The 15,817-nt window shown below is 45.7% G+C and overlaps 2 protein-coding genes across 15 annotated transcripts in view; one reads left to right on the top strand and one right to left on the bottom strand.

Annotated features, from left to right (window-relative positions):
- Positions 1-3,331, top strand: part of SNRNP25 (small nuclear ribonucleoprotein U11/U12 subunit 25) — a 69,685-nt gene extending 66,354 nt beyond the window's left edge. Inside the window, exon 6 of the mRNA XM_090024295.1 lies at positions 1,058-3,331. The gene's annotated coding sequence lies outside the window, so the exon portion shown is untranslated. The remainder of the gene's footprint in view (positions 1-1,057) is intronic.
- Positions 1-15,817, bottom strand: part of RHBDF1 (rhomboid 5 homolog 1) — a 207,345-nt gene that overhangs the window by 51,495 nt on the left and 140,033 nt on the right. For all 14 annotated transcript variants that reach the window (XM_090024290.1, XM_090024288.1, XM_090024287.1 and 11 more), the window contains 4 exons: positions 12,583-12,796; positions 7,919-8,125; positions 5,135-5,257; positions 4,799-4,959 (listed from right to left, as the gene is read on the bottom strand). In XM_090024290.1, coding sequence (XP_089880416.1) covers positions 4,799-4,959; positions 5,135-5,257; positions 7,919-8,125; positions 12,583-12,796 — 705 coding nt within the window. The remainder of the gene's footprint in view (positions 1-4,798; positions 4,960-5,134; positions 5,258-7,918; positions 8,126-12,582; positions 12,797-15,817) is intronic.

The raw sequence follows: 15,817 nt of genomic DNA on the forward strand, positions 1-15,817 counted from the left end.
CTGTTCTCCGATCAAAGTTCCTTGAAACTACAGCCCTTTCTTCTTCCATGCTTTGCACTAGCTGCTTCATGATTTCCTAGACTCAGTGGCATCAAGTCCATTTCAAACAGCACTTCATGTGTTACTCTTATTTTTCGCTGCACTGCTGGGTACACACCAACACACCAGGGGCCTAACCTTGTAAGCATCGTGTGCAATGCTGTGCACACTATGCCCAGATGTCCTATTGATATCATTTGTGGCAAACTGCATGACTGGCTTAATGACACCCACCACTCATATAACCAGCTATGAACTGCACAACATACACTAGTGGTTCAAAAATGTTCTAATACAAGATGTATTGCATATTCTTATATCCAGATTCACTGATGTTTCCAACAGTGTTTAATACAGAGGCATTCTCACAGGTTCCCAACTATGTGGTAGTAGCTTACCACTACACCAGGGGAGTACATCAAGGGCTCGGTGAACAACTGTTCACCAGGGCGCACTTGTGGAAAACTATGAGTAACGGCCACAAATGCCTGGAAGACTGTTTCAGGCTCAACATTAGGAAAAACTTCTTCAGTTTGTGGAATAAACTCCCTCCAGAGGTGGTGCAATCACCTACCCTGGAAACCTTCAGGAGGAGACTAACCCCAGATGTCTTTCAATCTATGAATCTATGTATAAAAATGCCCTCTACTCAATCACATTTCCCCCAAAACACACTTCATAGTATGTTTCATGACCCAAACCTGATCATATCACCCCTTGCTTAGTTCAAGACTACCTAAAGGTTAACTCTTAAACTATTAGTGAAGTAGCTGGAAGATGACAAGAGGCTATTTCAAGTTACAAGTATGTTATGCAGAGTTGTTGTTTTATGAAAGCATAGAACCAAGTAAAATAAATAGGATGTCTGAAGTAAATACTGCTTTTAGGTGGTTTAAGATGCCTGGTTAAAGAACTGTCTCAGCAAAATACTGTTAAAATGCAAGGATATGTCCTTATATAGACCACTGTGTGCTTTGTTTGATTAATTTTGATGGTACTGTGTTTCCATCACTTTTAGGTGCTGACTTTCTGGTAAGGTTGAGCATCAGCATCACCACTGTAACCATTGCCACCACCAGCTGGGACCTGTGATTTTAACCTTAGCCCATGAGATCCAGCAAGATGTTCTGACCAAACAAGAGGAGGAAAGGAAGCTAAATGACATCACTATCCCCATTGTTGTACCCTACAACTCCCCTGAGACAGGAATCTAGGACCTATCCAATATATCAATTTGCTACCTGATCTTACCCCTCCTACTGCATTTATGTTTAATGAAAATCCGACTTATCCCACCAGAGAAAATCTACTCTTGAAATACTTTGCTATTACCAAACGGCAAACTGAAAATCAACACCAAGTAGACTGACAAGAGGAAAACACAAGCAAAGGACCAAACGTATTCCAAGGCCTGGGGAGCAAAGTTAGGTTGTCATGTGTTACATGTCATGCCTGTCATCTCTCAGAAACTATCTTCTGTTCTTCCTTTCTCTTTCTTCTTTGTGTATTTATCTTAGGAAGCAATTCGATCAGGCTTTAAAATCAAAATGCCGGAGTCAAAAACTACCACTTCAAACTATTTCTCCATTCCCCATAAATATTATCAGATAACTTTCCCCCTTGAAAAAGAGAGGTGAGAAAGGAAATCATTAAAATGAATAAATATTACATGAATTGTGTATGAAAGTTACCTGATTTTTTGAGATCTTGGTTGTTTTAAGATATTATTTCCTATTTGTTTCTCTTTTGAAATGTCTATTTGGCAGCCAGGTGAAGCAAATTCAAGTTCTGGCAACCAGATTCCAAAACCAAATCACTGTTCTGTTTTGGCAGCAGGAACACTTAAAATTAGTAACACTTAACATTAAAAATGAAAAGGCAATTTCAAAGAATAAACTCCTAGCCCTCCTCCCCCATTCTCACTGCATACCCCACACCTCATGTTCATGGAGCATCTGCAGGTTGTGCTTCAGCCTCACCACTTGCTCACATTAATCTGAGGACATGCTGTGTGATGTATCCAGGAGCCCTGTCTTCATATCCCCTTGCTGTTTGCTGCAAATCACATTACATAGTGCTAATGCCTGCTCTCTATTACCTATGGCGCACATTGCATGCCTTGACTTAATGTCGATCTTTGGCTGATATTTCCAAACACTTCACTGAGCACCAAAGACTTGCCTGTGCTCATTGGGACCACATTACACCTGGCAGGACAAGCAGACTACAGACCTGGAAAGCTCTTAACCAGTTTCTGTAAAGCTGGCAAAGAAAAGCATGACACAAAGAACTCAGGATGGCTTTACATTCCCCAGTCTCGTCAACCAAGTCAAACTGCCAAACTGCAAAGTGAATGCAGAGTGCTACATGCTCATCAGATTGGAGTGATTGGAGGAAAGCAGGAGTGGTATGGTATAGAGTTTTGTAGATCTGGGGAGTCTACTGTTGTAGTTTTTAATTTACTGTAAGCCCTCTAAGTCTTTCTAGATAGAATAAGATATAAATCGAAGTAATACAGATAATAGTAGTAGTAGTAGGGCATGTGTTGGAAAGTATATCCCTGCATAGGTGGATCCAGGATTTTGTAAAGGGTTTGCAGGAGTAACGAGTAGCACTACAGTGGTGGCTGAACCCCCCTGCCTCCCCCACTCCCAACCTTTCACCCATACTGAGGCAGGTAGGCCACACCATGGGAGCAGCAGCCAGAGGCTTTTAAAATCAGGTAAGAAGCCTGACCCCGCCTCTCCTTCTCCTTCCCCCTCCCTGCCTCTCAGCACCCACTCCCTTCTGCACTCAGTACCAAGTCCCCACCCATCTCTCCTATTTCCTCCCACTCAACTGCTTGCCACTACCACTGTCCCTGGACTGTTCTCATCACACCCACTATCCATTATACCACAATCAAGAATTTTTTTTGGCAGCTACAATATTTAGTGAAGATACTGCAGAATGTAAATCCACCCTGAGTTCTTTGTTTCATATTCTTCTTTGCCAGCTTTACAGAAACTGGTTAAGAGCTTTCCAGGTCTGTAGTCTGCAGTCATGGGAGCCTGGGGGTGCATGGCTGTCATTAAAGAAAAAAACCCGAAAAAAGCTTCTATTTACCTTAAGCAGCAGGGGCTGTGAAGGCTCCGGGACTTCCTGGCAGAGTGCCCCCAGACAGCAGAGGGCAGCCTGGGGCAGGAAGGTCTGGGCTGGCGCTGCTGAGGCTGTCCCTTTGCCCTGTGCTGTGTGGGTGGGGCCCCAGTGACACAGACAGCAGGTGGACTGCCGGTAAGTGCTGGGGGGGTTGTTAGTTTTTTTACTCTGGGGATGCTGGGGTGGTGGGGCAGGATTTGGGGCCTTGGGGGGCTGAGGCCGGCCAGAGCAGGGATTGGGGAGGTCTGGGAGGCAGGCAGGGAATGCGGCGGGGCAGGGCAGGGCAGGGATCGGGGGGGGGGGGGCTGGGAAGCAAGTCCAGGATGGGGCCAAGCAGGAAAGGGATCAGGGGCCTTGGGAGGGCTGGTGGGAGATGAGGCCAGGCAGGAAAGGGATCGGGGTGGGGCTGGGGGGGTCCCTCCTCTCCCCCTCCTCCAGCCCCCCCAACTCCTTACTTACCAGTACTGGAGCCCTGGTGCTGAAGCACTGCCTGGCATGCAGCATGCTTCAGCACCAGGGCAAGGGCCAGCCACAGAGACGCTTTGGCAGCCAGAGCATCTACGTGGAGGACCCAGCCTCCAGTTGCCTCAAGGCACGGTCCGAGACCATGCCCTGCCCCACTTTTTTTATCTCTGTTTTTTTTTGACCCCTGGATATCCAGGGGTCTAATTTTCTCCCTGCACTGCAAACTTGCAGCACAGGGAACATTTTTTTATTCCTGTATGTGCCTCTTGCCCTGTCTCACAGGGGTTTGAGATGGGGCAAGAGGAACGTACACACTCATCTGGATGCACCCAGGAGGTGTATTAATGAATTTTTAGGACCTGAACAGAATGAAATAAAATCACACTTAGATACTCAATAGATGGAATAGAATCTGGCCCACTCTGTGAAATGTCCCAGACTTATGTCACTTGCAAGTTAAGAAAAGTGATTCTTCCACACTATTCAGGACTGGTGAAGCCTCACCTGGAATATTGCATCCAGACTTGGTGACCACATACCTAATGAGGAAAGTCTGAAACTATTTAGTCAGAATAAGAGAAGACTGAGGGTGGATTTGAGAACAATCTTCAAATACCTGAAGGGAAGTTATAAAGAGGGTGGTGCTATATTATTGTCTGTGGGCACAAGGACAGGACTTGAGCTATAGTAAGGGAAATTCAGCTTGGATATGAGGACTAACTGTTCTACTGTAAAGGTGGTTAACCACTGGAACAGGCTTTCCAGAGAGGTTATGGAATCTCCATCCTTGGAAGGCTTTAAGAGCCACCAGATCCTTTGAACTGTGCCATGAGGTGTAAAGAGATAAGCAGGTAAGTTTGTCCCTGCCTGGTCAGTCTCCCATCCTCAATGTCTGGCACCTCTACAAGAAGGTAAGCACTGTAATATATAGATTAATTTTTGAAATTGGGTGCCACTCAGTTCATAAAAGTTATGGATGGTTGCCTTGAGTCCAGTGAGGGGTGCCTTGCATCCAAAAAGGTTGCGAACCACTGGGTTACTTGGCTGGAATGGTTTAATCAGGGGTTAGACTAGATGATTTCCTGAGGTCTGATTCAGCCCTACTTTTCTATGATTCTATGAGTTACTTTCTGCTAGATGTCAGGAAAAAACTCACAGCATCAGATGGCTTCTTTCAAGCTCATTTTTGTCTAAGGCACCTCCTGTCAGGTCTGTCTGATCCTGAGGCTTCACCTCAGAATCCTTGAGCGCAGCTTCAGATGGAGATTCAAACACTTCATCAGGGTAAGTAGAGAGCTCTTCATGGAGGATTCCTTCCTGGGCAAAGAAACAGAAGCCCCATCAGAAGGACTGCAATGAGACACAAGAGAAAAATGACTCAAAAGCAGTTCTGGAGGAATCAGCCCTTTTCTCTGGACCACACAGATACTGTTGCTCTAGTGCTCTCTACAGCCTGCATATATTGGGACAAAGCCAGTCTTGCTTCTCTTACCCGAGCGAAAAATGAGGTGTCCAGTTCATCTGGAAAATCTACTGTGTCCTCTTCCAGAAAACTAGCTGGGGTGAAACTGCGCCGCTGAGCTTTCCTGAGGGTACTGTCCTTCACAGAGCGGCCCTGGAAAGGAGGAGATGGCTTTCAACTACTTAGAGAAACCTGACCTTACAAACACTATGGCCTGCAGCCCCTGGTTCTTCAAGAGCTTCCAGGTTAGGGAGCTGTCTGTCATCAAACCAGATCAAGTCCATTAGTTCTTTTGAAAATATTTACAAAATATACAAGATCCACCAGCCACATACAGTACTTTTCTTGCAAGGTTCACAAATCCCACTCCACAGTACTTGTGTAATTGCAGTGCAACTTTTCAAATTGGACTACATAGTACATATGTTCTAATGTGCTTCTTAGAACAAAAGACCCATCTAATAGTCTCTTATCCACTTTATCAGCTATACTGTACTTACTTGATTCCAAGATGAAGCTTCACCCCCTATTTAACATGGAAAAAAAAGCTTGTCCTGGAATCAAGTATGAGGCAGCGTGGAGAAGGTATGTTCCTGCTCTGGCTCTGGCTTCAGCTTCGGCTTCAGTTCTGACTCTGGCTCTGGCTCTGGCTTCAGGGTGGGGATGAAGCCACAGTTACTGCCTGATCCACTGCCACTTCTGCACCCCTGCCTCTCTTACCCTGCAACCTCTGGGCCCTGCTCCCCCCCGCACCCCGATACCCATTTTCCCCTGCTTACCCATGCTTTGTGCCAGCAAGTTTCATCCCTACTGCAGCCTGGGACAAGCAGTATGGCCCCAGCCCAGCCCTACAGCACTGCCTACGTAACTGCTACAGGCCTGGATTGGGGCTAGAATCCATGCTCCAGGCTTCAGTGGGAATGGAGCCTGCCAGCAAAGAACAAGGGGAGAAAAGGGGAGGGGAGAGGCAGGCAGGGGGCAGAGGCTCCAGGGAGAAGGGGGAAGAAAGGGGTGGGGGCCTGAAGCTGTTGTGGGGCAGGCACAGTGGGTCAAGTGGGGAGGAGGGGATAGCCAGTAGAATCATAGAATCATAAAAAGTTAGGGTTGGAAGGGACTTCAGGAGGTCATCCAGTCCAACCCCCTGCTCAAAGCAGGGTCATCCCCAACCAAAGCTTTGTCCAGCCAGGCTTTGAAAAGCTCCAAGGATGGAGCTTCTACCACCTCTCTGGGAAGCCTGCTTCAGTGTTTTACTACACTCCTACTGAGTTAATTCTTTCTAATATCTAACTTAAACTTCCCTTGCTGCAACTTGAGACACTTGCTCCTTGTTCTGTCATTTGCCACCACTGAAAAAAGTCTAGCTCCATCCTCTTTCGAACCCCCCTTCAGGTAGTTGAAGACTGCTATTAAGTCTCCTTTCAGTCTCCTCTTCTCTAAACTAAATAAGCCCAGTTCCCCCAGTCTTTCCTCATAAGTCATGCCCCAGCCCCCTCACCACCTTTGTCACCTTCCGCTGGACTCTCTCCCATTTGTCCACATCCCTTTTGTAGCGAGAGGTCCAAAATTAAATACAGTACTCCAGATGTGGCCTCACCAGTGCTTTAATAGAGGGGAATAATTACTTCCCTTGACCTACTGGCAATACACCTACCAATGCAGCCCAGTATGCCATTAGCCTTCTTGGCAACAGGGGCACACTGCTAGCTCATATTCAGATTCTTGTTCACTGTAACTCCCAGGTCCTTTTCTGCAGAGCTGTTGCCCAACCAGTCAGCCTCCAGCTTATAGTGGTGCATGGGATTGTTCAGTCCTAAGTGCAGGGGGGGAAGCTGCTTTCCCACCCACTACTTGCCCCCTCCCCCCACCCCACTGCCTGCTCCTCATTGCTTCCATACCACCTGCCTTACCACCTGCCTGTCTACTGCCTCCCCTGCTGCCTCATCCCCACTGTCTGTCCTCCCTACCACTGCTTTTCCTGATAGTGGTGGTGGGGAAGAATTTAAGATGACCCTCCAACAATTAGATTCTATATATGGAAAATTATAAAAAAATAGAGAGAGATGTTCCCTGTATAGAATCTAATTACTGGGGTGTCATATTAAATTCAGGGTCACCTTGAATTCAGATAAATACGGTACTTGCTGCCACGGCTGTGGAATCCTTGCTGACTGGGATTTCAAAGTCCTTGCAAGACGTTATGTTCTAGGCCCAAATCAAGACGTTGCACTTCCAGTAATGAACATAATCATCACCATCAACTGTAGAATGGAAGAACTTCAACACATTTGAAGGTCCAAAATACATACATCAGTCATTAGATTATCAAAGAACAGTCATGCAGTCTGAATCCAGCCTTTTTAAACAGCTACTCAAATGAGAACTTAACTAAGTTTTATATAGAATATTTGAGTTTGTCAGTTTTGAATAAACTTAGATAAATTGTGGGCTCATTTATATAGACCACAGATCTATTCCAATTTATCTTGCCTCTCTTTCCTTCTAGATGCATGCAGAAGACATAATTAAAATGTATAAAGTGATTTCCTAAAGAATTACATAGTAGGGTTCAATTTTATCCCTTTCTCCACCCCAGCAATCCTTACACAGCACCTTCACCATACACTCTGCCAAACACCCTCCTCTCACAAAATGTACCTTCACCAGTGCAGTTTCCATGATTCCCTGTCCCCCCAGGAATCCTCACTCACAATAAGCTGTATCGTCACCAGGGCCCCCTTACCATGGCCCCACATTAACCGCCTGTATTGTCCCTTCATTAGCCCCCACAGGAATCTCCTTTTGTACAGGTGGTACCTTCATTAAAGCTGCTGCTGCTCGGAAGCTCATTTTGGCAACTGATTCTCTCTTCCGCCGTCGTGGTAACCGATTGAATCCAGACCGTGAGCTGGTAAAGGAGCACAGTGATGTGGCACCTGGAGTGATAGGTGTATGAGGCATGCTGCAGCCATCATTATCATCAGCCATACGAAATGCTCGTCCTCGTGCCAAAGGATCTATAATCTGCAGTTAACAAGAGGACCTCAGTCAAAAAGTCCTGTATGCATGCCTAGGCCTATGCCTCACTTTTGGGTCCTTTTCTCCTTTACCTAATACACACCAAAACATAGTAATGGCCAGACTGGGTCAGACAAGATGTCCATAAAGCCCAGAATTTTGTCTGTTAAACTGGCTAGTAGCTGAGACTTTAGTGAGACATAAGAAAACCTGTATATGGAATAATTCATACCTGTGAAAGGCATACTTTTATCCCTGACACTACTTTAAACCCCATATTCCTTCCAAAATTTTTGTTAATATTTACTATTATAACTCTGAATGTTCTTACTATTCATAAAAATGTCTAATTCTTCTTTGGTTCTTCTTCGGTTCTCATCCTCAACAAAATCCAGTGGCAGTGAATTCACCAGAATACCCATATAACATATGAAGGAGCTTGTCCAATCACTGCCTCTGGCCTCTGCACTTCTAACTGTGCTTTCTCTTTTTTGAGTGCTGTGCATGGCAACCCGATTAAGCCGTACCATTGATTTATATAATCCATATTTTTTTTCATACTATTTCCCAACTTATAGTGTAATATAAACAGGGCTAGCTGTGCTCTGACTTAATTAATTAGCTATTTTGTGCATCTCTGAAGACATAATTTTGTGACCTATATGTAATTCCTGTCAGTAAGCAAGCTTCAAGAGGATGTGGTTTCACAACTCAGATCTTGATAGACATTAAAGGAAACAGTGTGAGATAGGTAAGGGTCTCTGTGAGCACAGAGCTGGGTAGGGAAAAGGCTGGGGAGCTGAGCAAGGAACAAGCTTCCCAGCCTGTTTCCCACCCAGCTCTGTGATCATACATCTGGGCAGGGAACAGGCTCCCCAGCCCCCACAAGCTCTCAGCACCAGCTACACAATAGCAGGGCCGGCACTGGGAGACCCTTATCTCCCAGTGCCAACTCTGTGGTCCTGGGGCTGGTGCTGGCAGATAAGGATCTCCCAGCCCCGACTCCCTGACGGCAACCTCAGGGCTGGGGGCTTTTCTCGGCAGCAGGCAGCTCCTGGGGGAAGGAAGCAATCTCCCACCCCCTGGTGGCCAGGTGATTGGGAGCAGATTTGCTCCTAGTCAGGCATCTACACAAGAGCTACTGTGCCATTGCTAATCAAAAGTAAATTTGCTATTTGTATTTGCAGGGAGCAAATTTACTCACAAGTAGCAAGGTTTACTGCACAGTAAGCATATGCATGTGTAGATCTCGTGTATCATCTCGTGTAGACACGCCCACTGTCTACACGTTCAAGAGTATTAGGCTGCGGTCAACTAATTAACACCACCATAAGATAGTACTGTTCTGGGTATGAGAGTTTGTGAGTAATTTCATGAGTAATCTTACAGCAGAATAATTAACTAAGATTAAATGTACATTTAGATGCTGACCACAGGCGTAAATTGTAGGGCTATGAGAGGCTTCGGACTGTGCTTCAGATCCAGAGAAGCTATAGTGTCCAAAGCAGCATGTCTGGATTGAAGTGTTTTTAGGCTTCCTTAGCCTTTCCAAAGTGGTTTGGAGCTTCCGAGCTGCTTTGGAAAAGCTTCAGAGCCGCCTCGGAGATCCGGCCATAGGGTATAATGGGGAATCAATGAAATATTTATAACTTTGTTGTTTTTTGTCTTATTTGGATGAAAATTGCAGGAGCAGTAGCCTCTGCTGGCAGCATAACACCTGCCAAGTTTCAAGTGTATCAGTGCAGGGGTTCAGGGGCAACTGTACCCCAAATTCCTGAAAGCAAAACTCATGTCATGTGTATGTGTTACACCATAGGGGGGTGAAAACTACAGGCATGGTAGCCCCTAGTGAGGCCACAAAGCCTGCCAAGTTTCAAGAAGATCAGTGCAGGGGTTTGGGGGGAGCTGCACCCCAAATTCCTGAAAGCAAAACTCATGTCGCGCATACGTGTTATGTCACAGGGGGGTGAAAACTGCAGGGGTTATGGCCCCTGCTGAGGCCATAAAGTCTGCCAAGTTTCAAGAAGATCTCGGTCTTGGGGCAGTTGATTTTCTGTATTGATTATTTCCTCTCCTTAGTCTGTGGTTTTGTAGGTGTTAATTAGGTGTTAACAAGTTAATAAGTAAGGATTAACACCTACAAAACCACAGACTAAGGAGAGAAAATAATCAATACAAATAATCAACTGCCCCAAGACAGAGACAGTCAGATGCACAAGCATCCATGTCACAAGTTTTGCCTGTTAGCAGCTAGGGGTGCAGGGCTCCAGAACCCAGAAGCCCTGCACCAATCTCCTTGACAGCTGGCAGGCTTCATGGCCACAGCAGGGACTACCATCCCTGCAGCTTTCACCCTGCTGCGCCTTAACACACAGTGTCACCCATGTCATGAGTTTTACTTGTCTGCAGCTTGAGGTGCAGTTCCCCCCAAACCCCTGAACCTACCCTCTTGAAACTTGGCAGGCTTCATGGCCTTACCAGGGGCTACCATCCCTGCAGTTTTCACCCCCCCGTGGTGTAACGTATACACGTGACATGAGTTTTGCTTTCAGGAATTTGGGGTGCAGTTCCCCCCCAAACTCCTGCACCAATCTTCTTGAAACTTGGCAGGCTTCATGCTGCCAGCAGAGGCTACCATCCCTGCAGGTTTCATCCAAATAAGACAAAAAACAACAAAGTTATAAATATTTCATTGATTCCCCATTATACCCTATGGCCTGATCTCTGAGGTGGCTCTGAAGCTTTGGAGCCACTTTGGCCAGATTGAAGCGGGAACCTAGTCCGGAGCTTCAGATTGGTTTGCTGGCATCTGAAGCAGCTGGATCCGAAGCCGGATCGAATAGCTACCTACTCACACAGGCCTAGTAAATTGCACCTAGTCAGCCCAGCCAGCAGAGGGCCAGGGTAGCAGGGGTATGCTACCTAGCCATACAGCTCTACACTTTCAGCATCCTTGTGCCCTAGCTAGCCCCTCTGATGCCTAACACTACCACCCAGAGTCCAAGGCAGAGTGGGGTAGGAGAGTCCCTGGCATAAACTGCTCTGCCCCAGATCAAATTGATCCTGCTCCAGGCGCATGTGTAGATGCTGCACCTAGAAGTAATTTACTCCAGCTCAAACTGTTGCACAGCTTATTGCTTCAAATTAATTGCACATGTAGATGTATTTTAACTGGCCTAAATTTACTTTGATGTAAACTACTCTGGAATAAGCGCTTTCAGGCAGCCATTAACACACGCAGGGATTAGGGAGCAGATTTGCTGCTCTTTGCAGCAAATTTCCTGCAGCCCTGCAATGGGCACCTGCCACCACCTAGGGGCTGGCAGGGAGCACGGGGCAAGAGACAATGTCCCTCTGCTTCGGCAGCAGGGAGCTCCTGGTCCTGTCTTCCTGATCAGGGGCAGGGGACTTGGAAACAGTTACAGGGGAAGGACAGGTCCCAGGCCCCTGCCCTTATCTGCTGGTGGGGCAGCTAGCAGCTCCACTGGTGGATCAGGGCAGGGGGATGACCAGGACAGTTCCCAGCCCCCACCCTGCATGCTGGGCAGAGGCTGGGCAGCTTGTTCCACACTTAGCTTTGTGAGCCCAGAGCTGGGGGAGGGAAAAGGCTAGGGACTTGTACCCCACCCAGCTCTGTAGGCACTGAGTCGGGGGAGACAGGTTGTGGGGCTTGTTTCCTGCCCAGCTCCATGAATGCACAGCGGGGGGGGGGAGGGTGGAGAAACAGTCTGGGAAGCTTGTTTCCCACCCAGATCTGTGAGTGCAGAGTGGAGAACAGGCTCCCCGGCCCCCACCACCAGGGAGCTCCCAGCACTCACCCCACAGTTGCGGAGCCAGCGCTAGGAGATAAGGATCTCCCATGCCACCATTCCCTGATCATGATGGTGGAGGAGGGGGTTTGGAGCTCCCTGCTGCCAGTGCAGGGGGACATAGTCCCTGCCCAGGCTCCTGTGGCAGAGCTCACCCTGGCAGCAGACAGCTCTTGGGGGCAGAAAGCTATCTCCCGCCCCCGGTGGACTGCTTACTGGGAACAGTTTTTGTTCCCAGTCAAGCATCTACATGAATGCTGCTGCACTGTTACTAATCTTGAGTAAATTGCTACTTGCATTTGCAGGTAGAAAATTTACTCGGGATTAGGTAGGTTTACTGCTTAGTAAGCATGTGCAAGTGCATATGCCAATGCACAGTTAAGCATATTGTGTAGACATACCCTGTAGATCTGAAATTTAGAGACATGCCCTTTTAAAGAGAACACATTTTCCACTTGAATATTGCAATACTTTTTCTATGCTTGATCTCTTTACTGCCTTATAAACAGCCATATGAAGTACTCAGGAAGCATGGATCCAAAAGTGGGCTTAGTATCCATCAGCAAGAAAAAGAAGACAAATTCTTCTTTGCATATAACGTGAAAGGTAATAAGTTGCATGCATTGGCACTGGCTGCTGTCATACAGGACTTGCCTTCTGCATGCCAATTTGACATGGTCCAACATAGAGAGGAGGAGGGGTCTCTGTGCTGGTCAGGGAGATATTATCCTGGCTGGGCAGATCCATTTCCCGGATGACTTGAGGTTTCAGCTTCCCATATCGCAGGCTGCAGTGGCGAAGACTTTTCCTTTGCCATTTTTGAGTGGCATCACTATCCTTGCTTACCCCAAACCAATCTGCTGTGCCCCTAAAAGACACAAACAAAGCACAGGGAAGGTTTGGTTTGCATGAATCATACAAATTGGAGAGATTAAATCCCAACTAGATCAACTCTAGGTCACCCCAAACACTGAGACCAAGCAGGATTTTTCCCTACAGTACACACCAAAGGGTATTTTCAGTCTGGCTTTAAGGAAAGTTGGTCAAAAAGGTTTAGTAAAATACTGTAACAGGGGAGTCTTTTCAACAAAAATAAAAATTTTACCGAAAATTTCCACTTGGTAAAATTTTGTGTTGTTTTTCTAGGTTTTTTTTCTGATAACAAAAAGAGGAAAAATGGGGAAGTAGAGTCAGAAAAATATTTGTTTTCTTTGGTTTTACTCCCCTCCAAAAACTGAAAAAAATTAGCAGAAAAAAAATTATATAATAGAAGATTTTCTGTTTCTTCATAAAAATTTCAAAGAAAACATTGTCATTCTTTGTCCAGCCTTAATTCCCAGTGATGGGCCATATTCCTTGGTTTAGTTCTCCTAAACATTTATAATTTAAGAAAGTTTTCCCTAGTATGTGGCTGGATTGTATTTTCCCATTATCCCCTAAACAATGTCTCTCCTTCCTCAGGGCTTCCAGCTTGATACTTAGTCAAAATTGAGCACTGGAGCTCAATGTTGGGTTTCTAGCACTATATATCTCAATTATAAGTCATCATAGCCCAAAGCTACCTGCTCTGGACAGATGAGACTCACTAGAACAGGGACTGGCAAGGACACAAATCTCTACACCCCCTGGAAGTTAGCAGATACTGAAGAGGAAATATGGAACAAGGCAGACGGTGGGATCCTGAGATGCCTCCTCTGTTGCCCTTGCTGCAACAGAGGGACTAAACTTGAATCTAGAGGTATTAAACTTGAATGCAGTGGTAGGAATCCAGGGATGCCTCCCCTGCTGCCCCAGCTAAAGTGTCATGCTGATTCCCTAAGGTGCTATGGGCAAGATCCAGTTTACAGGCTGTAGGTTGCCAACCCCTGGATTAGGAACACAAAGCAGTGCAGTGCAGTGATGCAGTTTGACAGGCTGCTAGGTCAATATGAGGCTTCTAATGGGAGCACAATAGTATTCATCTGACAGAGCTGTTAAGTCATTACTGAAGGTCATCTGAATTCCAAAGAAAAAGTCAGGAGGAAGCCAGAAAAGAACGAAATCAGGAACATCACAGCCCACATGGAATGCTGACATACAGTGGGCTGTAAACCATCCTAGAGAAGTAGAATTTATCACTAATTCACCAAGCCTTTCCTCCAGCAGTGGCCAACACTTGTTTTAGAAGGCAAACAGTCATAGCAACCCATAGTGTACCCAGCTATGCCTGGAATGTTTGAAGAAAAATCCCCCTCCCTCAACCCCATCCAGCTGCACACATGGAAGCATGACATCATGAGTGTTGCCATCAACAATTCACTGGATGTCAGTATTACAATGTGAAGTACATGGCTAGACCTCATTTGTTTTTACTGTGTATGTGGGAAGAGTATGCTTTTACTGAAAGGGAATTCAGACTCTATTATTGACCTCAACGGAGGAACATTACTTACTATTGTTAATGGAACTATACCCAAGCATCAAGATAAAGTATATACCATTAGTGTTAGTAGGAAATAGAATTAAGTTAGGCAGGGGATGCAGGATTGTGTTAGTGTGAATTATGCCTTACTATTGAAAAGGGAGCCAATCCTGTTTTATTTATTTTAATTTATAAAATAATTAAAAAGTACCAGCCAAACAGCATAGGTACCCTGCCATTGTGTAAAGAGTAAAGACACATCTGATTGAAGGCCTTGCAGCATCTCTTGCTAACCTAGTCCAGCTGTAAACCAACACCCGTTCACCTCCAACCTCCCCCTTTCTGTTTGTCCCCAAATATCCAAAGCAGATAAGTCTTGTGTCCATAGGCCTTTTTTTAATCAAAGAAGAGTGAATTCTACTGTTACAAAACTCCCCTGTTATCCCATAATGGTTTCAACACTAGTGCTTCTATTCCAGCAGTACAGTCTAAGAAGAGAGGTGGCTCACATATAGGTCACTTGGGTTTTATAAGTTAAAATAAACTTCTCAGAGTTTATCTGGATGCTAACTGGCAGCTAGGGCAGATTAAAGAGCCCTGGTGCCATGTGTTATCATAAAGTATTCAATTCCCCAAGCAAACAGATACCTTTAGCACTGGCTCCAGTTTCCAAACTGGCACATGGGGCTTCAGATGTAACCCCACATGACCACACTGCAACACACAGTCAACCTTGAATTGACAAAAGAATGGAAGGAAATACTTAATTCTACATCTGCTGCACTTCTGATAAAACAGTTTGAAAACACCTATTCTGCCTCTGTCATTTAGTTATCCAAACAGACCTCACACTGTGAACTGTACTCTAATACCAGCACCATCTCCATTATTGACAGACAAATTCCATCAATAATGGTCTTTATCATATACCTTAGCTGGCCTGAGCAGCCAAAACTTATAATTCTTCCAGCACCTCAGTGAGCTACAGAGGCCAAATTTTAAGAGAAAGAACGCATTGCAGTTGTTCCCTCAGAATACTGTTCTCTTCCTTCAGACGTGAATAGTCCATTCTGAATCTGAACAACTAAAAGCAGCATTCAAGTCGAAACAACCAGAATTAAGTGCTACCTATGGTTTCACTGACAGTAAAGAGAAGACAAAGGATCTGTCACCTAACTCTCTGTTGCATGACACAAATCTCCACACCCACTGGTGATCAGCAGATGCAGAGGCAATACAAAATGAGGCCTCATGCACAGCCTCAACATAAGATGTCAAACAATCTTTATGGCATTTTGTGAAATTGTTCTCTACATATCTGTAAATAGGGCTGTAGACACCTGCCATACCCCTTCATTTGTCATTTGACATTTGTGTAGCAGAGTGACCAGTGAAAGAAAAGCCTACATCCCCAGTAGGGATATGCAAAGCGGGCCATATTCAATTCGGATTCAGCCTGATTCGGGGGACAGTGATTCGATTCGCTGA

Source organism: Crocodylus siamensis, chromosome 12 (assembly GCF_052110815.1).
Source record: "Crocodylus siamensis isolate JL-2025a chromosome 12, ASM5211081v1, whole genome shotgun sequence".
In the NCBI taxonomy this organism is placed as follows: domain Eukaryota; kingdom Metazoa; phylum Chordata; order Crocodylia; family Crocodylidae; genus Crocodylus; species Crocodylus siamensis.